The following is a 22,836-nucleotide window of genomic DNA, read 5'->3' as shown; positions in this document are numbered from 1 at the left end:
CTAATGTTTGAATTTGACAACAAACACACCGCAAAACACAGTAATACATATTCAAAGCATAATAATAATGAATAATTTCTGAACATTGATTCTCAGTCTTTATTCACCCTTTTCTCGTGGTTTCTCAATAGAATTCATATGGAATAGAATAGCATAGTTCTAATAGGGGCTCATTGTAACGCAGTTTGACAACATGCCCCACCTGCACAACTGGGATTTAAATCCGGCTTGTGTCTTCTGCTGGTTAGATCAGCATTAAAGAACAATCTAAACAGGTAAATAACCAGCCCGATCTACAACAACAGATATAAGATTACAATCAGATTTCTCTAATAAACACAAAAAACTTCGGAAATGTACTTTTGCAATGGTAAAATCAATGTTCAGTGATAAGATTTTTGATGCAATTTTTCCTCTATAGTATTGATATGGCAACTAGTAAATACACTAAGTTTCGTGATGCTGGCATGTGGAAAGTTTTAAACCATGTGTGTTACAACCCTGCGTTAGGTTGTATACCCCGCTCACCCCTTCTTCCTTATAGTTCACATAGAGATGACAGGAGGCTCAGAATCCTTCCACCTCAACGTGTATTTTATTTTTATGACTGCTAGAAGAGCTATACAAACCTCAGATTAACCTCCTTTTGTGTAATTCAAAGGATAAGCCTGGGCTCCATGGGCATATTAGTACCTGTATATCTTCAGTACATGCTCAAATCATACACAATTTTGTGGTCACTGTACTTTATAAATTGAGTCTTGTGCTCTCAGATGATCATTCTTGTGGTTATAACTCAAGGGATTATAACTCAAACCACGATTCTTATAATATTCTTTGATTTAAGATCCCCACAGTATTAAGAGAACCAAGTCTCTTATAAGTTTAAAAATCAGTGGGAGGTGCTCTGTCATCTATTAATCAGCAAGTGTTTGGTCTATTATTCAGCACTTTGACAGCTGTGCCACACCTAACTAACCAAAACGTATAAATCAGTGAAGGATTTATAGATTCACGCTGTAGCTGTGTCAAACACTTCAAGAAACATAAACACTCGCATTTAAATACTTGATTTGGAATCACAATTAAAATCAGATTATTTATAATTTAGGGACATTATATAACAAAAACAACTGCCAACATTATACACATCGAATTCAAAGGATGAAATACTGTTATATTTAACAACAACAGTAGCCTTCAAGTTAGATAGTACACTTACTTCACAACAGATGGCGCTCATCTACAATAGTTTGATTGTATGACTGTAATGGCTTGTGCTATACCAAATAATGTGATCTAAAGTCCAATTTTTTGACAACAATATAAAAACACAGGGGAAAAATATTGAATTTATACAGAGCAAATAAAATAATGTCGTTTTTTTTTTTTTTGCATTTTTGCATTTTTGCAGTGGGGTTAGGGTTGGTGGTTTAGGGTTTATTAAATAATAAATGATTTAACTTATGAGAGATTTATTTTAAGCACAAATTGCACCGCATATTTACAGTGGTTTCAGAAAGCATTCAGACTCCTTAATTTTTCACATTTTGTTGTTGCAGCCTCATGCTAAATGATTTAATGTACGTCAATCTACACTCCATCCCCCATAATGACAAAGTAAAAACCAAATTTGTGATAACTTGAAATTTACTGAAAAGCAAAACATGTGAAATATCACATTGGCATAGGTATTGCAATATGAGCATCATGAGCTCATGAGCATTCTGTTTCTCTAGGTCATCTTTGAAGATGCTTCTACACTGACTGGAATCCACATGAGGCAAATTCAACTATGATTTGCACACTCCTGCTACATAAGGTCAAACAGCTGAAAATGTATATCAGAGCAAAATTTATGTGGGGGGAAAAATAATGTAATGCATTTTAGCGTAAAGCTGTAACATAACAATGTGACAGAAAATAAAAACCCGAAGTGGTCTGAATACTTTCTCACATTCATTATCATCACACTATCATTCTACCATTCTGAAAAGATGTTGATTCAGCCTCAACCTTTACAAAGAAAAAAAAAAAAAACCCTCATGAAATCAGCTAAACACATCACAAGAGGAAAATCAGCCCACACACTCTTATCTAAGACGGGGATCAAGACCATCGTCTTCCATTCGTCAGGTGATCAAAGCGATGTGTAGTTAAAGTATAGATAAACATACAGGTGGGGGATTTTAAAACTGTGCTGTACACCACTCTCAATATATGACCAGTTTCCTGCAAATGCCCCTTTGACGGCACTATATGTTTTTGTCAAGCAGACTTACACAAATGACTGACTCATATTTTGAAGTTGTAGGCCTATACCAAAATGTCGGAAGAAATTTGAAATATGCAAAGGAAATGTAATATTTAATTCTTGCTCACATTCATTTCTCAGAACGAGCAAAATGTGAGCATCAAAATGTAAACAAAATGAAAGGATGTTCATCTACACATTTTATCAAACTCCTTGATCATCGTGTGGTTGGCGTTGTTCGTGCTGTCACATGTTCCATGTGCTGTTAGCAACAAGCTGGGTAAAAACTCTCTTGAAAGCTATAGCTGCAGGTTAGATGTCTCCAACATTACACAGTGAATCTTATACAAATTGTGAAACAGTGTAGATGTCACGGACTAGGTTTTGCCTGGATGTCTCTTCTGCGTTGTTAACTGAAATGTGTAGATGCTGTTAAGGAGTCACAAACTTTAAGTGTCACATGCACTGCAATGTGTTTCCTATTATGGGCCTCCCAACGTTGAAGTCTCTGAAGTGTGAACATGTCTCTTCCTGTATGTATGTGTGTGCACATAGGAGAAAGAGACAGATATTTAACATCTCACAGTTCCCGTACCACATGTTCTCTAGTACAGTATTTAGTAACTGTACAACTGCCAAATATATTAGCACTGTTTGTTCATCCTGATTTTGACTTGTTTGTGTAAGAATATGGTTGTCTGGTATTTATAAGCTTAAAATAGGTCTATGTTCACTTCCCGTATGCAGTTTATTAGTAACATCGACTCCCTTTCAGATAGAGAAAGGTAACAATTGGCATATCATTTAGTCAACATAGGATTTTTTTTAGTACATACATCAAGCTAAAAATATGTTTCCTTGAGAGCTCTTCAGAAGCAAAGAATTTACTTCACAGTTCCTTCTTGGTTTTCTGAGATCAGTCATGTGAAACCGTTCACTCATTTCTCATAAGTTTCAAGGGCATTATAGTAATCTAAGAAAAGTGCTTGTTCCCTTAAAAGCAAGTTCCCATCACAGATTTTGAACTTGTTATGCTGCATGTTCACAACTGTGAACATAGTAAACAACAACTGTATTTTTGTCATGAGATAAAAATAGCATATTTACATATTGCTACTTATTAGTCATTTAATGGTGGGAACTATAAACTACTGGGGAACTATAAAATAAATATATATATATATATATAAAAAGAGTATAGGTTCATGTTTTGCCTAAATCTATAATCATGGATCAACTGGATCATCTGAATTGTTTCTTATCTCTTTTCACTACAAATCAAGCATGTTGGGGTTTTATGTTTTATGGGGACATAGACATAATGATTTTTATACTGAACAAACAGTATAAGATTTTCAAAAAAATATTAGTATGATTTAATAGCTGTTTTCCTCATGAGGACCAAAACAATGTCCCCACAAGGATTTCGGATAATATGTGGGGACATTTTGGTCGCCAGAGTAGTCTGAACAATTTATTCTTTCAAGTTATACCAGGCAATATTTTTATCATAAAAATGCTGTAAAACGTGTTTTAGGGTTGACAAACCCACAGTTAAGTGAGAAAATTAGTTTTCAAGTGATTTCAAGTGTCAAGAGCCTGCAGAGTTCAACAATTTGTTACTTCTATTCTGAGTTTGCAGAAGTGAAACTGTTTTTCTGCACACGCTGTGTACAAGTCAGTTTCATTGCAATTTGATAATGAAGATGATTCATTAATATGTATTTCTGCCATGGAACTCTCTCTCTCTTAAATAGGCCTACATAAACAGACATTGTTCAAGATATTTTCTTTTGTATTCTGACATGATGTATCTGGTGTTAATCTCTCAAATGCGACAAAATGTGATGAAAAGGATTCTGGTTTTGAGACATAGCCTAAATAAAAGAGCACTTTCCCACGAGCACATAAGCAACTGAACGCTGTCGTCAATCAGCTGAGTTTCTGCCAGGTGCCAGCATTGCTTGACGCCTATAATTGCCAAAATGATGCTGCGCGCGTCTAAACTATGCTGTCTAGGTATAGGCACAGCAGTTCACTGGGTTCTCACTTCTAGGACAGCCTATGAGAGTTCAAGAGGACCTGTTGCGCTGTAGTTTTATGAGTGACGGGAATACCCTCACTCTTCCGTTAGCTTGTGGGCTGCTTGAATGCGATGAGCAGACTGTCAAGAGGATCCGACAATGCGCAAGTGCTCTGCTGCATTTTACTTCACTCTAGGTATGTGCTTTATCTGTGTTTTCAAGCAAGTATTTACAGGGAAATATGTCATAGAATAGCATTTCATTGATATTATTGCTGAAGTGATGTCATTTCAGTAGGTTTATTAATATTTCAGGTTTCATATCTCTCTGTACAACCGAGGCGACAACAGGTCAGTGCGTTGGACATTAGTGCTGTGTGTGAGTGTATTGGGTCTGAATCTGAGTCCACATTGATCTCACATATTGTTTGTGTTTATTAGTTTTATTTTTGTATTTAAACCTGTAAAAAAATGCTACTATAGATTCTGTTGTGTAAATAGGTCAGTAATCAACAACATGTTCCTTGTTTCCATTTTTTGCTCCATGTGCTCTTTGATACATTCTCAAATCATGCTGTAGTCGTTGATCACAAGATAGAAGGCAATAACACAGCTTATCATTTAAACTTTACAGGATCCTGTAACTGTAACAACTTGGCCTTATTAAAAGATAAATGTAACAACACAGAAGGTAAGAAATGACCATTTCCACAAATACTAAGCTATGTCTTTTTATTCGGTCGATTGGATAAAACTAGAATACTTGCTCTCAGTGCTCTTTTTTTGTATTCGGAATAAGTGTACAATGACACATCTTATGGTTTTATATTCCTATTAAATTGTTGAAGACATGGCAAGGCAAACATCTAAGGCCACTGTTTCAATAAAACATATTCAGCTATTCTTTGGATGAGGCTTAGTTTAAGTTGCCCTATACCATTTAAGGATTACTGTTTTTGTCTTTAGAGTGTCTGTTTACGATAAGGGCAAATAGCCTGTCTTGCTATTTAGGGAAAAAAAAAATATTTTTAAAAAATCCGCTCATACCTCTTAAGTTGGATGAACAATATTTTCCAAACATTAAGTGCTTTGTTTCATTAATAGTTTCAAGTCCTAATTTGTACCAGTATCTACAAGTGACAATCATTTTTGTTTATCATCAGTGGATATTTCTCATTTATTAGGAGTCTATGATTTGACATGCTTCATAAGATATAAGAAAAATAATCGTGGGTACATCTGTGTATGGAAAAATGGAGACTTATCAACCTCATACACACTCTACGCACAACAGTAAGTAAGAAGTTAGAAAAATGACGATTTCAACTTTATTCTATTTGTAGTCTGAGGCTGAGCTTCACACTTGCTTGCTATTGTTTGCTATTTGTACTCTGAGTATGCGTTGATGAACTCTGGAAGGAGATATAGGATCCCTCTATGCAAGCATAATCGCTATAAACATTCATTTGTCCCGTTGTCGATAAAAGTGCTTAATGAGCTACTCTAATTATGGTAATCATGTATTAAATAAATTCTTTTTTTTTTTACATTATATAATTATGTGTATATTTTTTATTTTATTATAGGTATTTTAATAAGAATGATCATTTTTGGAGAGTAGAGCTTTTCATGAATTGACGTATGTATGGAATGTATGTTTGTGTATGTTGATGTGCAGCAGTTCTCTCATCCAAAACAAATTTCTCCTAAGGGAGACAATAAATGGTACCTTGGTACCTTATTTGATTGTTAATGTTTCCTAATATCAAGTGTAAAAGTTAATGTACAACTAATCCACTTGATAACTGAGAATTATATTAAACAATCCACACTGTTTGTTTACTGCAGGAGAAAATGCACTTGTGTTCCCGTACATGAGGACAATGCAACTGGATGGGCTTCCAATGACTTTTCAGTGATAAGTTTGACTATGACAGCTCACGTAATTGCAACCAGTGAAGATCAGAGCAGGTGCACCTACAAAAATTTCAGTGGAAATTCATCACAGTTAAGTATGTTAATCAACAATATTAATATGAATAATTTTCTATTTATTAAAATTTTAAGTGTGTCTAATCTCTGACTTTAATCTAAATGTACTGATTTATTGCTTGCAGTTAATTGAAAAATACTAGAAATTCTAATATTAGTAAAAGTTGCTTGACAATTCTGTTACCAGACAGAAATTTCTGCAAGTTAGTATGTGATTCTGCATTAGCATGTTTATGTTTTCTTTCATTTCAGCACGGTGCGGTCCTCCTTCAGAACAGGATCTAACTTTTAAAAGAAGCTCAGGCCATTTGTCTGTTGAAGTGGACTGGAGAGAAGAAATATTAAAAAAAAAACATATTAAAACCTTCTCTGTAAAGTATAGAGAGCTCAACACTACAATGTGGAAAGAGGTCAGTAACAACCAACACAATCAGTAACAACCAACACAATCTTATGGCAATTTAACTATTTTAAATTGTGGTGAAATACAGATATGTTTAGAGGTGGGATTAGCCGTGTGCCTTCAAGCTTACAGTTTTTCTAATAATGATATGTTTTTGTATGTTTCACACAAATTCATATACGAAATCGACACCTCACAAAATAGTTGTGTTCTCCTTTGAGATCGGGTTGGTAATTGCACCCTGCAGTTTCAGAGTATCACAGGATGCACTTGCTACAATCATTGACACTTTTTTTTAAATACTACATATCCACATATGTAAAATAAGACACATCATAATGTGCAACTTGTTTTGTCAACTTAATAGTGTAAAGCAGTGTTCCTCAAATACAGTCCTGGAGGGCCACTGTCCTGCAGAGTTTAGTTCAAACCTTGATTGAACTCACTTACCCGCAATTTACTAATAACTCTGTAGACCTTGACTGGCTTGTTCAGATGTGTTTGATTAGGGTTGGAACTAAACTCTGCAGGGCAGTGGCCCTCCAGGACCAGATCTAAGGAACCCTGGTGTAAAGCTCTGGGACAATATTCACCCTGTGGAATTGATTTTCAGAGACATTACCTTTATGAGCGCATATTTCCTTATATACACACATTTTTAAATAAATTGTCATTATGAATAATTATGTCTATACAATCAAATCAATTACACTTTGCTAGGTCATTAAATAATTTACCCGTCCTGTCAGATGAGTGCAAAATGGTGACATTTTTTACCCTTGCCATTATAAATATATTGGGTGTGTTTGTTCTAAGCACTGGTTAAGTGCTGATCCAGGCGTTTACAGTAACAGAGTGTGGATCAGTGTAGATTTGAGAAAACACCACCCAGGGTGTGGTGTGGCTTTGTGGTTAAAGATCTGTGGCCTCGTTTACAAATCTTTATGTGGGTTTAAACCCCAAAAGTATGCGGGAAAGTATATCTATCTACACTGAAAAAATGTTATGTGCTATTTATTTAAATTATGGTAACAATATTACACATAATATTTTTGAGTAGTTTTTAAGGCTTGATTTGTTTAATGCAATCTACCTGAATAACTTATGTAAAATGTCTTAAATGATTTAGTCTATGAAACAAATAATTTTTTATTTTTATATTTTTGATTTTAAGTTGACTCAACAAAAAAAAAAGGGGGTGAGGATTAGAGTGAATGGAAACTACCTGTTTATTTTTAACTTTGAGTCATGATGTACAATAAATAGCCTGTATGATGCTAGCACAGTACAAGTAGTAAGAAACAAAGTTTTTGCTCATTGAACAAAGGAACATGCAACATATTAATCATGCTGTTATCTACAACCTAACCATAAGATCTACTCTTCTTCACAATGGTAACGATCAAAACTTCAACAAAACAGAAACTCTTTCAAAAGTCAAACATAACTGATCATTAAACATTAACAGAGGTTTTCCTTCACTCAAAAACACATAAAATAACACTTAATTTCAATGTCAATGCTCCATTTCCAGCCATATGCAAAGCATGCTGGGAAATAACAATGGTGTCTCTAAATAAAACTGCATAATTGAACAAATTCTCTTCAAATAAATAGGTAGCCTTTTTTCACAAATTGTATCAGTGTCACAAACACACAGAAGGAACAGATGGTGGATGAGATAAAACAGTGAAGTTTATTAAACAGAGCAGGCATTGAGCAGACACGGCACAAGAGGGATTAATCACAGGGTGGATACAGACAACTTGAACTTAGCTGACGTAGACAGACTTGAGATGGAGACTGGGAACAGTGCTGACGAGACGATGAAGACCAAGGACTGACGATGGGAACAAACAAAGACGATCAGGGTGAGCAGGTTGGGTCTGTGTTGTCTAGAGTCTAGACGAGATCAGGCGTGGGACTGAGGAGAGAGCGTGGTTATATAGTGCTGGTGATGAGGAAGGACCGGTGCAGGTGATCAGAACCCCGGTGACTGAGAACGAGGGGGCGTGGCAGGTACAGATGGTTGAGTGCAGGGAGAGAGGGACTCTGTGACAATCAGCTTAATCGGTTCCTCAATTCAAGCCTCAAACTTGCTTAAAGCTACACTGTGTGATATTTTCCCCCATCTAGTGGTGAACTGGTATATGACCATCCAGTGAATTTTAGTTTCTGTTCTGTTCAATTCCGATTTCGTTTTAACTCCTACGGTGGCCGATTTAGTCCAAGATTAATATGGCTTCCAGTTCGACCTCGTCCACATTCGACACGGTGCCTGTGGGATATTCTGTGCGCAGTGGGATGGTTGGAACTCAACTGGCCTAATTATTCGGCTAGAAAGAACTGCAGCTAATCCAGAGTGAACTTTGATGATAGTAATGTTTATTCAGTCATCCAATTGCAAGGCATAAACAGGTTTGCATGGATATGTACATAAATGTGGTTTCTGTGAGAGAACAAATTAGGATGGTAAATATACATGATAATGACATGACAGAATATACACAGTTAAGAACTGTATAACTATACTTATAAGTTACATTTGTATAATGTAACCGTAAACCAGAGCTTATTGTACCATATATAGGCGCTAAATGCAGCTGCATTAAAAGGAGCGGAGCTGCCGCTGCTGCTAACAAGCGGTGTCGGATTACAAAAGTGTGTGCGCAGGTTTAGCTCTGTATAACAAGTGTTAATATGCCGATCAGACCTGATACATATTTCCATCAACATACATTACAAGCAAATATTTTCTATAAACGAATAAACATTGTTAATAACTGAATGACTATTCAAATAGGTGAGCATTACGCTATTGTACAAAAATACTTCTGAGGTGACATCAACTGAATTACATGATGACACACTCTGAAACACATCTACAAAGACAATAACTATTATTACTTACGGAGTTATGAACGCACAGAAATACCACACAAGGAAAAACAGACTTTTGAGGAATAAACAAGCCAGGAAAACTCCATATAACTCTGTTACTGGAGCTGCTGAGATGAAAACTCTCTGCACATGCACCAGACAAGTCTGAACAAGTTGACGCGCATATGCGCGAGGCAGAGAATTTTGTACAGTGCCATCAAGTGTTAAAACCGGTTAAAACGCCAAAGGCGAAGCTTGAATTTACGGGTATGTCCCTCTTTGGCTAATGTACTTTCAAGATGGAGGGGGCAACATGGCGACCACCGTTAGATCCCATTACCTTATGTATTTTCAATGGCATATTATAAACTTACGAGAATACTTTATTACTTGAAAGAAGTAAATATACATTAATGAGCACATATATTTTTGAAAGAACTAAGTGTTTTTAGCTAAGAATAGACTAAAAAAGTTACACAGTGTAGCTTTAAGTTTCCTTAAAAAAAAATTGGAAAATGTATCTCTTGGTTTTATCTATCTATCTATCTATCTATCTATCTATCTATCTATCTATCTATCTATCTATCTATCTATCTATCTATCTATCTATCTATCTATCTATCTATCTATCTATCTATCTATCTATCTATCTATCTATCTATCTATCTATCTATCTGTCTGTCTGTCTGTCTATCTATCTGTCTATCTGTCTAATCTGACCTTTAAACCCTCAAACTTTTTACACTTTTTTAAATTTCAATCATAAACTTATAGTAAAATTAGCTACTGGCCCTTTTCCAACTGACACCAGAGATGTAAATGTACTTTTTTCTTCTAATTCTGTACTCTTTTACTCTGCAGCAAAAGTCTAAAAACAACAGTTTTGCTATGTGGAATGTGACGTCTTCTCTGTCCTACGAGTTGCAAATACATTGTGTTCGCAATGCACAGTGCATGCAGTGTCCGCTCAGTGAGGTCATCACTGTCCCACAGGGTGAGTTGACGACAGGGGTTTTCAAAGTGGCTAAACACAAATGTGGGTATTTACTGATTTCTCTATACTTTTTTGTTTTAAGTGAAGTGTGTAATTTCTGTCATGAAACAGTTCAAGTTATAAACACTTCTTTGTTTCAAACATAAATCTTCCATTGATTGATTAAACGGGTAGAGTCACACCAAACTCACAGCAATAGTTAAGCCAATGTTGTTCCCATCTGCTCCGCACAAATAAACAATTCTATCTTGTGCTGCTGATGGCAGGAATATTACACACTTTATCTTTAGTATTTAATTGACCACTGTATTTTCAAAATTTTACTTCTCCAGAACTCACAGATGCACCATCAATCCAGTGGGAAATTCAAGACCATATGCAAAATCCTGTTATATCAGCTGGACAAAGAAAAGTGGTCGTGATGTGGAAGGTACTAAGATATGTTATTTCCCAAAGCCATCTGTGGTGTCAATGTATATAAGAACCCACAGTGACACGGGTGTCACAAACACTGGTGATTATCTGGAAAGGTCTTTTTAAAGCAATATCCCTAAATTTCAACTCAGGAAGTCGTCTAAGGTTACGTATGTTCTAAGGAACGAGCGTCTAAGGAACGAGCGCTGCGTCTAGCTGACGCTATGGGGAACGCCCTCGGCGTGACTGGTGTCTGAAGCTACTATCGAATCACGGCAAAGTCTTTGACCGACGTCAGCCCATGACGTCATCAACGTGCGACCCGGAATGGTAAATGGTAAATGGACTGCATTTATATAGCGCTTTTAACAGACCAATGGCCATCCAAAGCGCTTTACACATTGCCTCACATTCACCCATTCACACACCGACGGCGGTGTCAGCCATGCAAGGCGCCATCCAGCTCGTCGGGAGCAGCTGGGGTTAGGTGTCTTGCTCATGGACACCTCGACACTTGGTCAGGTGGAACCGGGGATCGAACCACCAACCTTCCGGTTTGTAGACAACCTACATGAACCACTGAACCACTGCCGCCCCTATAAAAGGGCGCCGTGCCAACACATACACATCTTCTCGTCTGAAGGGACTGTATGGCAGATAGGCCCTGAAGCATGGCAACGCGACACAGCGCTCGTTCCCTGTTCTCAGGGAACAGAGGTTACATACGTAACCTTAGACGTTCCCTTTCGAAAGGGAACTCTCGCTGCGTCTAGCTGACGCTATGGGGAACGATATACCAACGCCGCCATGCTGAGGGGAGTGTCTGCCCATTGGCAGTGACAACTGTCAACTCAAGTAATTCATAGAAAAACCTGAGCGATTCCCACCCAGGTCCTGGGCTGACAGTGACAGCACTCCCTACGTTCATAGCCCAAGCTATACAACTAAACGGAACCCTAACGCACTGCGTGGAGTTCCATCTAGACAGCTCGAAGGCCCGGGACCACTACTTCCAATGAAGGGGTCCCTTCAAGGGAATGTGGCTAGGGGACCCGAAGGAACCCCAGCCAGTCACTACTCGGGAAAAAGTTCTCCCGAGTGCCACCAGGGAGGCCTGACCTGGTGCCCTAAGTGTTATGGACACTTCGGTTTAGCCAACCCTGTCTGTTCAAAACAGAGCCTCTGGATGGTGCCCAAAGGGCGTCCAAGCTAAGGGACTGAAACACAGGCAGTCTTACTTAGCCCGGAACTCAGAGACGGGTTATCCAAGAGAGCAATACTCAGCGTAGTGCTTTTCAACCCTTGCTATCGAGGGGAGTCTGCCTGCTCAAATCAAGGATCTACCAGGTGCTTGTGTTTCAAAGCAGTAGGGAGGCCGAAAGGGCCTAATGACTGATCTAACAGGGAGGCCTCATGAGAGGCCTACAACCGTCTGACCAGGCTCAGGCGGCTGAGCACTCATAGACGACCCTCATTGAGGGGAGCAGCTGAGCCTGCCTGGCGAGTAACCTCCAGCTGTAGGCCCAACTACCACAAGTTCTCACAGAGAACTGGTAATCAAAGTGCCTAGCTCAGGAACTTCAACTTCAAGGAGGCCCTGTGGGCCTACTACTTGATAGCGGGTATTCCAGGGAGGCCTATAGAGGCCTACTACCTAACCGCAAGCCATGCTGGAAACCCAAGCATCCAGGCTCGGGACTCCGTCCTCAGGGAGGCCTTAGTGAGGCCTACTACCTGACAGCAATACCGCCTGCTGAGGTTACCCTTGTTTTCTCAAGGAGGCCTAATGGAGGCCTACTACTTGACAGTCAAGCTACGCAGGCTAGTCGGGCATCCTGTTTAAGGAGCCCGTCCTCAAGGGAGGCCTATTAGGGCCTACTACCTGATAACCAGCCTTTAGGGAGGCCTGGAGAGGCCTACTACCTGTTTGCAATACGTGCTAACTGTATCAGATGACTGGATCCCAGGAACACCTTAGGGAGGCCTGATGGGGCCTACTACCTTGTTCGAGTGACCACAATCTGGGAGCTCACCCTCCGGGAGGCCTATTGAGGCCTACTACCCGACAGTCAAGCTACGCAGGCTTTTCGAGCATCCTGATTAAGGAACTCGCCCTCAAGGGAGGCCTATTAAGGCCTACTACCTGATAACCAGCCTTTAGGGAGGCCTGGAGAGGCCTGCTACCTGTTTGCAATGCGTGCTAACTGTATCAGATGACTGGATCCCAGGAACACCTTAGGGAGGCCTGATGGGGCCTACTACCTTGTTCGAGTCAGGGAGGCCTATTAAGGCCTAGAATTAACAGCAGGCTTTCAGGGAGGCCTGATGAGGCCTACAACCTGTCTCTGGTAGTGATCACAACCTGAGAGCTCACCCTCAGGGAGGCCTAGCAAGGCCTTACAACTAACAGCGGGCCTTCGGGGAGGCCTGATGAGGCCTACAACCTGATAGCCTCCAGGCTAGCTGTCCTGATGCGCACATCGGTACATACCTCCAGTGAGGCCTGGTTTGAGGCCTTCCAACTGATAATGCGCCTTGTTCAAGAGGCCTACTGAGGCCTACAATTGACAGCCGACCTTCAGGAGAGCGCAATTACCCCTTTTTAACCTGATAGCCAGCTAGGCTAGTAGTACCTTGATGCTTAAGCATTGTCACCTGCCTTACTAGAGGCCTGATAAGGCCTACCACTGTCACCGTTTAATCTTGAAAACGGTGCAATCCTTCCTGCTAACTGGGACAGACATATTTGCAAAATGTGGGTTGTAGTAACATTAGATCCTACGGCTCGTTTTCATGGAGGCCTGCTGAGGCCTAACACATGATAGCTACCCATTACTATGGGGACCCGTTCCAGGGAGGCTTGTAAAAGCCTACAAGCTGTACGAGTTTCGCGAGAAATAACTGCCAGACAAACAAACTGACTGCTATTTAAACCAATGACTCTCAATGAGAGGAGGCCTCCGATCTAAGTGGTGTACAACCAAAGGTGACGGTGCCTCAGCAACGCGCCTCCTTCATCCACATACCAACTGACGCCGTAGCGCTCAGCTGTAACAGAGACAAACTAATCCAACCTGCAGTGGCTTAGGGAACCGAAGACAATAGTAACCCTAAGCGGTAGACAAACACTACATTCTATCAGAAAAGTGTGCTACCGCCTAGTAATCCGCAAACATTTCAAAGAAAAGAGCGGCGGCCTAAACACTACCCTCAATATGAGAGGAGGCCCATCTTCTGATAACCATAAGCGGTGGCCTATCTGGCGCCATCTTGACCAACCAGGGAAAGCCAACACACGCTCACATACACAGCCCAGAGAATGGTGCTGTTTTAAAGCCTAACTAAGCAGGGGAAAAACAGTTCTCTCTGATGAATACCCAACTCTATACAGGAACCTGGGGTCTGTAAGAAATACATATTTTTAGTATAACACACAAATATGACCACTCTCACCTGCGGCATGCTGAGCGAAGACTCATTGTGCGGTTCTCACCACCATGTTCTACCGCCCTTGAATGCCTGAAAGGGGCGTTCTCACTAAGCAAGTCCGGGCGGGCCATCAGAACATAGTTCTACTCACCATAGGCCCGCCTCAGGCCTGATGTAAGAAGCGCCTGGGTAAAAGTCATAAAAAGACATTAAAAAGGAAAAAGGAGAGGGCTATGATGTAATCGCCCTCAAGGGAAGTGATCCATCACCAACGCCTTCGTTGAGAACGTTTGTCCTGGATCACCTCCCTTAGATACTTTTTCCCGCGGGAATCCCGTCTCCTCTGTACCCTGCTCCTCCAAGGAGGGGGGGGGGGGGGGGGCGAGAGGAGACGCTAGCACTCTGGTCCTGCCTACGGTCCTCAGACCGTGAAGGACCAGGTCCCGCCTGCCTGGGTGGGGGCGCGGATCTCAGCGGTATGCATGTCTTAAATGCCGCTAAGCGCGCCTTCGCCTCCCTGAACTTTCCAATCACCGCCTCCACGGAGGTGCCGAAAAGTTCAGTAGGCGAAACCGGCGAATCGAAGAGAAAACTTTTCCTTTTCCCTCTCCCCGATATCAGCCAGGCCCAACCACAGATGCCTCTCCGTAACCACCATAGCCGCCATAGAGCGGCCGATAGCAGCAGCAGTCTGCTTGGTGGCCCGGAGAGACAGATCTGTGGTGCGGCGCAGCTCAGCAACCGCCTCAGGGGACAGCCCGGCCCCCTGGTCGAGATCCTCCAGCAGGTCCGCCTGGTACGCCTGAAACACCGCCATGGTGTGAAAAGCAGCACCAGCCTGACCCGCTGCCGTGTATGCCCCTGCCATTAAAGCACAACGTGATTTAGAAAGGCAGAGTTTGAGCTCTTCAGTGTTGATGCCCACGAAATGTCGGTAGCCCCAACACATATCCATATTCCCCTATCCCCTCGACATCAGCGAAGTTAAAACGCTGATGTTGATGAACATTGGGTAGAATATGGATTCTTCTGTAAGAAGATCAAGAAGGAATGGAAGGCTCATCTGAGCTGATGGTTTATGGCCAAGGAGAAATCGATCGTGCAATTTATCACGAGCGATCTCTCCTCTAACGCGCCAACATGGCAGCAGCAGCCTGCCCGCAGCACGTTCCATAACATTCATCAGCTCAGCATACACGGTCAAGGTGGCTGAGAGGATTCATACCACTCTCACCAGCCATCCCTAAGAGCACTTGCTGTTTAGTCTCGTTAGCCGCCAGATCGCCGCGACGATCGGCGAGCTGCATCTGAGAACCCATGATGTATGCCAACGCTCAGCCTCAGCTTGAGCGGGACAGCATCATCCAGTCCCAGATGCCAAACTTTCTTCCCTCAGGAAAAAAGCCAGACTAGAGTGGAGCGATCTCAGATTGAAAACCGCTCACACTCACCCACAAACAACTTCAAATAAACTTGACTGTGCATGCTCTTGATCCCAGGCAGTAAATACACACTCGTGTGTATTAATAATTGAATTTGTTTTACCTTAACTCGTATAGCAGTTCAAACAGACAGTCCCTGAAGACGAGAAAGATGTGTATGTGTTGGCACGGCGCCCTTTTATACTTCCGGGTCGCACGTTGATGACGTCATGGGCTGACGTCGGTCAAAGACTTTGCCGTGATTCGATAGTAGCTTCAGACACCAGTCACGCCGAGGGCGTTCCCCATAGCGTCAGCTAGACGCAGCGAGAGTTCCCTTTAGAAAGGGAACCCTAAGTGACATATAAGGAACACCCAGGTTCAGTCATGTGACAATTTGTGCAATTTTTGTTGCCATGGCAACATTTCCAAAATGGTGGCCTGTCTGGTTAGCACATGTTGCAGTGGGAGCAATTTTTTAATACGCTTGTTTTTGTTACTAAAGGTATGTTTCAACCCATGCAACAATTTTTTATACATTTTACAACATTTTAATAACTTATCATAGATTACACTTAACCTGATTTTAATACATTTCTTAAACAAATTGATATAAAACAAGTTACGAAAATATTGTGGTGACATATGTCACATCGGGCTGTTAACCTTAAAACAGTGGTGACATATATGTCACATCGGGCTGTTAACCTTACAACAGTTGGTGGAATTTTTATGTTATGTATTTGTCATATTAAGAAAAATATTAATGAGCTGCTCAATTAATTTAGCAGATTCAAAAAAAATTTGTGTTAAATATTTTCTCTATGTTTTATATAAAATCTGGGACTCAGAAAAATGTTAACAGCACTGTTTAATATAATTGAAATATTGATTGGTATTGATCTGCGCATGATCTGCACCAAATGCCAGGAAATCATGCATACTTGGGAAAATGACAAAATGACATACCATGGTGGCTGACAAAATGTTACGCAACTGTTTTCAGACTCTACTAGCATCTCTACATTTCACTGACAACAATGATTCTTAAAATCAGCAAGCAGGGGATAAGTGTTGGAAGATCCGTCTATGGCTTGATATGTTTTATTAATAATTTTTTAATAATATTCATAATTTTGATAAATGTTGTGGAAAAGAAAAGAAACTGAAAAAAAAACTGCTATTTAGCAAAAAAAACTGAGAAATAAATGCCCAATGTGACATATATGTAACATAAAAAATGTATCATAAACGCCCAATGTCACATATGTGTAACATTATAGATCTCTCACAAGGAGGGGTTGTATTTCAAAAACCACTGCAGAAACATGTTACAAGTGGTCCATTAAGCCTGTTTTATATGCCCCATAATTTTCCTAAAAGGATAAATTGGCCCGGGTTCTTATGGGTTAAGGTGCTGGTCAGACAAGATTTTTTTATTTTATTTTTTTCATTTATTAATTCATTAAGATTCAATAAAGATATTTTTGTATTAAATGCAATTTTATTTAACCATTTTATTTGGAGCATATTTGTATCCTAATGGGATCCAATAATAATCCTCTAAGAATCAGATCCTACTGGATAATCAAAAAATGTTTTAGTTTATTGTAGAATCTTATTTGATTCTTATTATTTGATCTCTTTAGGACACTGGTAACTCTTTAGAATACATTATTATGTCATTAATGAATAAATATGCAAGATTAACTGTTACAAGTTACCTGTATTAAACCAAGGGAGGATGCAAGAAAATTATCAAACTGACTTTTTAATGAACACCAAGGAAAACAAGGTACTACACTCTATAACATAATGTTCACACTAGACAATGGACAAAAGAAAACTCAGGGCTTAAATACACAAGGATGCTAATCAAAAGAACAAGAGACAGGTGTGTAACATAATCAGTTACCACAGAATCAAACAAGGATCGAGAACACAGACTAACAGGAACAGAACAGAACCAACCCAAAACAGAAAGAAACGAACATATTCATGACATTACTCCCCCCACCGGGAAGGCACGTCCTCATGCCGTAACTAAATAACAAAGTCAAATAGAGGAGATGTGGAATAGGACGAGGAGCTGGAGAGTGATGTGACCAAGGAGGAACTGATCACCATGGAGGAGATTATGGAGGGAGGAGCCATAGAGGATCTGATGAAGGGAGGATCCAGATGCCAACCAAGAGCACAGCCAGGATGAAGGACCACAGTGGAGTCGAGGGAGGGAGGAGCCACGGTGCAGACTTAGTAGGCGAAAATAGGGGTACGACAGACTGAGATGGAGGAGACCCAGGCCGATGAGACCAAATTACACCATAGGTCCTGGAGGCCAAGGTGGAGCTGTGGTGCAGAGCGTAGAGGTTTAGGACTGTGGCGAAGCCGGTGTGATTAAGGACCAAGGTGGAACCGTAGGGAAGGTGGAGTCCGACAGTGCCAAAGGTGTGGAGGGACAAAGCGCAGCTGAAGGCCCAGAAGTACGTGGTGCAGGCTGAGCAACGACTCACCAAGGCAGAGCTAGAGGGACAAGGGAGCTCGGTGGAGCCGTAAGGATGTTGGTTCCAGGAGCTCAGGGAAGGAGGAGCCAAGGTGGAGCTGACTGGTCGATGGGACGAGGTGGTGTGATGGGCTCAGCAGCTGGTGGTGGAGTCAGGGGATCTACTTGCCAAGGTGGATCTGGAGACTGGAAGGCCCAAGGCAGACCCACACAGCAGAGTGGGGTCACTAAAGGGGGAGCCGAAGGACTGAAAAGAGGCAGCGTTGGCAGGGCCGAAGGACTGTCTGTAGAGGAGGTGGGCTGGACCCAGGAGATTTTGAGCAGGCGAGGACTATCGGAGACACAAAAGACTTGGGGCTGAGCGTGACCAGTGGCAACAGGAGACTTTGGGGAATCAAATTTTCCAATCCATTAATTATTAATGTACAAGTATGGCACTGCCCCCCCCCCCCCGACGTTCAACCCCCCCCACTAATATATCGGCTTCCATGGACGTTGGTGCCGACTCACCCTGATCCAACTCTCTATGAGAAACGGGCTCCAGCACAAAGATGGCCTCAGTAGTCTCTGGCTCTGTTCTTGTGGCAGGCCTAGACTCCCAGTCTGCGGTGGGCTCAGGCTCTTGGTCCATGGTGGATGTGGCTGGTGTCTGTCTGGGCTCTGGCTTTGAAATGGGGCTGGAGTTGGCCTCATCTGTGAGGCAGATGGTGAACAGAGATTCATTATTTGCCAGCACCCACCCCACGAAAGCTATAAAATCCCACTGAGGACCACACACGGGACTTTTTGGATCTGGCGTGCCTAACCCACTATCCAGGGAGGAACTACAGCTGTGTGTGCAGCCCCCATAAAATAGCCGTAGCCATAGTGGTCAGCGCTGCACTCTCTGGGCCTGGAGCCGACACTGAAGCAGACTCAGGGGCTGGAGCCGACACTGGAGAGGAAAATTATCATAGGCTATCTCTGGTTGAAAGACTGTGAAAATGGCCATCTTTGAACTTATCTCACTGTATGACATAGGACCACTGATTAGGAGCCACGATCACAGAAATCGCCACGATTGTTTCACAATGGCAATCTTTCATCTGGTACAGCCGAAAATCATTCAGTGTGTCCAGGGCTTAACAAAGAAACTCAAAACATGACACACACTTTGTCACTCATAAAACGATGACCTAAAAAACAACAGCATTACACAACCAGACATGTACATTTTCTTAAGAAGTGGTGCTTGCAAAACTCGGCACAAGGAAGTTACTAGGGTATTTTACATGTCAGTCAAAAGAGGCCACCCAGTTTTCTCCATAACCCTCTCACCTTTTTTTTCAATGGATATCTATGATGTGGTTGCCATGGTGCTGTAACTGGTTCCTAGGGTGTGGTTTTGTCATTGTTATGTCAATACTCATTGGCTGCAGAGTCAAATGACAAGTCACAAGTCTCTGACATTCTGATGTGGAATTATGATGTCACAAACTTCTGTTCAATGTTAAGTCTGGGATTTTTTGCCCACTGGATGAACATTGTACACCTGATGGCTTATAAAAGTCAGAGCAGTGTTGTCCTTAATAAGCTGCACAATTTGACACCTTATTCTTGACAAAGCGCTGCGGGATGAGTTAGGTTGCAAAACTTGTAAGGAAGAAGAAGAAAAATGTATGTAAGATAATAATAGTAATTCTTCCCTTCACAAGCACCACTAATTATTTATTTTGTAAAATGTCAAAAACAAGAAATACACCTTTCTACAGTTTAGAATTCACTTCAATGTATGTTACATTAACATTACAGTACAAAATTATTCCTGCTACCTGTTTTTAGTGTTTTTAGTGTCTTTAGTGACAAAGTGTGTTTGTTGGGTGAAACCCTTTGCTATTGTTATGGAAGAGTTGATTTGAGACATGTATGAAGCTAAAAGAAAACTGGGCTAAAGAGAGTTTTGGAGGTGTTTGTGTCTGAGTGAGAAATTAATTTGAAAAATGTTGTCGTTGAATGCATTTTGTGCCAAAGCATGGAGAAATGTGTCAAATCAGGGTTTCTTGTTAGCTAATATTAGTTGTTAGAATGCTGATAATGCATTACACATTTGTTTCTGTGTAGTTACTCGTTAATGGTGTAAGGAAATGCTAAAGTATTACCAAGATCTTTTGAGATTGATTAAAAAAAAAAAAAAAAGAAGTTCCGGTCCCACTTTATATTAGGTAGCCTTAACTACTATGTACTTAATGTATGTCCTATGTAAAAACATGTATGTACACAATATGTGCATTGTATCAAATGATTAATTAAAATGTTAATACATAGTATTAAGGTCACCTAATATAAAATTGGTCCGAAATTCCCATAGGAATCCTGAACACACTCTCAAAAAAAAAGAGTTCAAAATTGTACCTTTTAAGGTACAAGTGGCCTTCACTGGGGTGGTACCCTTAAGGGTAAATTTTTGTACCTCTAAGTCAGGGGTAGGCAAGTTTGGTCCTAGAGAGCTGATGTCCTGCAGAGTTTAGCTCCAACCCTACTAAGCCACCACAGTATAAAACTCATGACTCCCAGCATGCATTTCAGCATTAAGTATGTCACCATTGTTGAGATTCATATGCTGATTCTTGATATCTGTGTGCATCTAAACTTTTTTCCCCCTAGAATGTATTTAAAAGTCTAATATTATTTATTGATATTTTTAGTCAGTAATGAGTTTAGTCAACCATTTTTCTTCATGACAATTTTTGTTTATGGCTTCTTTTGATTTGAACAGATTTTGTGTTTTTTTTAACACTGTAACAAAAACCACAAACTCGCATAAAAATCTAAGAGTCAAACTGCCCAACTAAAGAAAACATAATGGTGACCAAATATTTTCAATAAAACCAACATCTAAACCTCTGTTAATTCTCAATAAGAGCTTCTTTAGATGTCTTTCAGGGTTGGAGTCAAACTCTGCAGGACAGCAACTCACTAGGACTGAACTTGCCTGCCAATGGTTTAATTGTACCCTAAGGACCAATTGTGTACCATTTTTTCTGAGAGTGCACATCAGGATTTTTTGATCATCCTTTCTTCCAGTATGCAAACAGTGAGGCTGTGGCTGACTACAATGTGACCGTGAGGAAAGTATCTGGAGATCGCGGCACTCAGGACAGTTTCAAAACTAAAGATCTATCTCTCACCCTGATCCTGTCTTACTCTGCATACAACATTAACGTCGTGGCTTTGAACAATGTTGGATCGTCTCCTGTTTCCAGTATAGCCATTGAGCAAATGGACGAGTGGAGAGGTACATTCCTTTCGTATTTTGTTTTATGCTACATGCAGAGTACTCTGCTTAGCTTTTTCTGTATGTCTAATGAGTGAACACTAAATATTTGAACATTTAATGAGGAAATTGCTAAGCTGCTGTTGAAAATGCGTGCATTATTTACTTCTTTTTTCTTTTCTTTTTTAGATCTGTTTGGGCTGTTCAGCGTTAACATAACCAGAAACAACAGTTTCAGTCTGTCATGGAACAGCTCGGTCTCTAGCGTGTGTTACGCTGTTGAATGGTGGGCCAAAGGACAGATACCAGCTTTCCAATCATTCTACGCGAAGCAGGCTTACAGAGAAATAACTGAGACTAAGAGAAGTACTGATCCCTTTTATTCTCCTATGATAAGTAGGATTAAATAACTTTAACAGTATATTCGTATAATGGGTAAATGGACACTAAAGATGTACAAAATGTTGAAAAGAAAAAAAAGTTCTTAAGAATGTAATCTTAGTTTTTATGTTGTAATTATTGATATCATAACTCTAAAAACTATTACAAAAAATAAGATATTTAGTAATATATTTTAATAAATGGGACTGTTTATTCTTAATCATTATTTTCGAAAGTTTTCAAACATATTTCTCACTGTTTTTAATTATAATTATTTATTTTAGTCAAATAAATACTATTATTTTAATTATTTGTAATTATTTTTAATCATTAATATGAGATCCATTGACAATCTGACCTAAACTGGTCTTTCTTACAGTAACATTTTTACATTTGTAAGAGACTTGATGATTTTGACACTGATGATCATCTACAGGATTTCTCTTTTTGAAACTCTGTTGGTTATTCCCATATCTATGGTTATACCTGTCATGGCTGGTTAAGGTGAGGATCTAAGTGCAAATGGTACTTTAATAATCCAAACAAAAGACTAAAAGCACTCAGGAATACAGGCAGGGACAAAAAACACAAACGATAAAGAACTGAACCAAACAGGGGAATATAAATACAGAAGATATTGAGGGGTAAAACAAGAATTTGATTGATCGGTTCCAACTGTGCGTTGGAACCGATCAATCAACTCATAAGAAACCATAGGGTTTCTAAGGCTGAGGCGGATTGGGGTGCCAAGGTGGAAGTGGCAGGGCAGGTGAGCAGGGCAGAGCTGATGGGACTGAAGATCCCCACGGCACAGCAGAAGACCACCACAGCAGAACAGACAGAGCTAGTGACCACAACGGTGGAGCTGGCAGGGCTGAAGACCACCAAA

At 40.4% G+C, this 22,836-nt stretch overlaps 1 protein-coding gene across 2 annotated transcripts in view; it reads left to right on the top strand.

Moving 5' to 3' along the window:
* Positions 1–4,302: 4,302 nt before the first annotated feature.
* LOC307124853 (interleukin-6 receptor subunit beta) overlaps positions 4,303–22,836 on the top strand; it is a 30,519-nt gene continuing 11,985 nt past the window's right edge. Inside the window, exons 1-10 of one of the 2 annotated variants that reach the window (XM_079814313.1) lie at positions 4,303–4,474; positions 4,593–4,628; positions 4,912–4,968; positions 5,462–5,570; positions 6,126–6,289; positions 6,522–6,679; positions 10,414–10,546; positions 10,879–10,976; positions 21,377–21,587; positions 21,756–21,932. In XM_079814313.1, coding sequence (XP_079670439.1) covers positions 4,438–4,474; positions 4,593–4,628; positions 4,912–4,968; positions 5,462–5,570; positions 6,126–6,289; positions 6,522–6,679; positions 10,414–10,546; positions 10,879–10,976; positions 21,377–21,587; positions 21,756–21,932 — 1,180 coding nt within the window. In that variant the 5' untranslated portion in view covers positions 4,303–4,437. Of the gene's footprint in view, positions 4,475–4,592; positions 4,629–4,911; positions 4,969–5,440; positions 5,571–6,125; positions 6,290–6,521; positions 6,680–10,413; positions 10,547–10,878; positions 10,977–21,376; positions 21,588–21,755; positions 21,933–22,836 lie in introns of both variants that reach the window. The other variant, XM_079814312.1, reaches the window with a different exon arrangement.

Source organism: Gobio gobio, assembly GCF_949357685.1.
Source record: "Gobio gobio genome assembly, chromosome: 4".
In the NCBI taxonomy this organism is placed as follows: domain Eukaryota; kingdom Metazoa; phylum Chordata; class Actinopteri; order Cypriniformes; family Gobionidae; genus Gobio; species Gobio gobio.
Note: the sequence above shows the minus strand (reverse complement) of the source record. Positions and strands in the feature narration are given on the sequence as shown.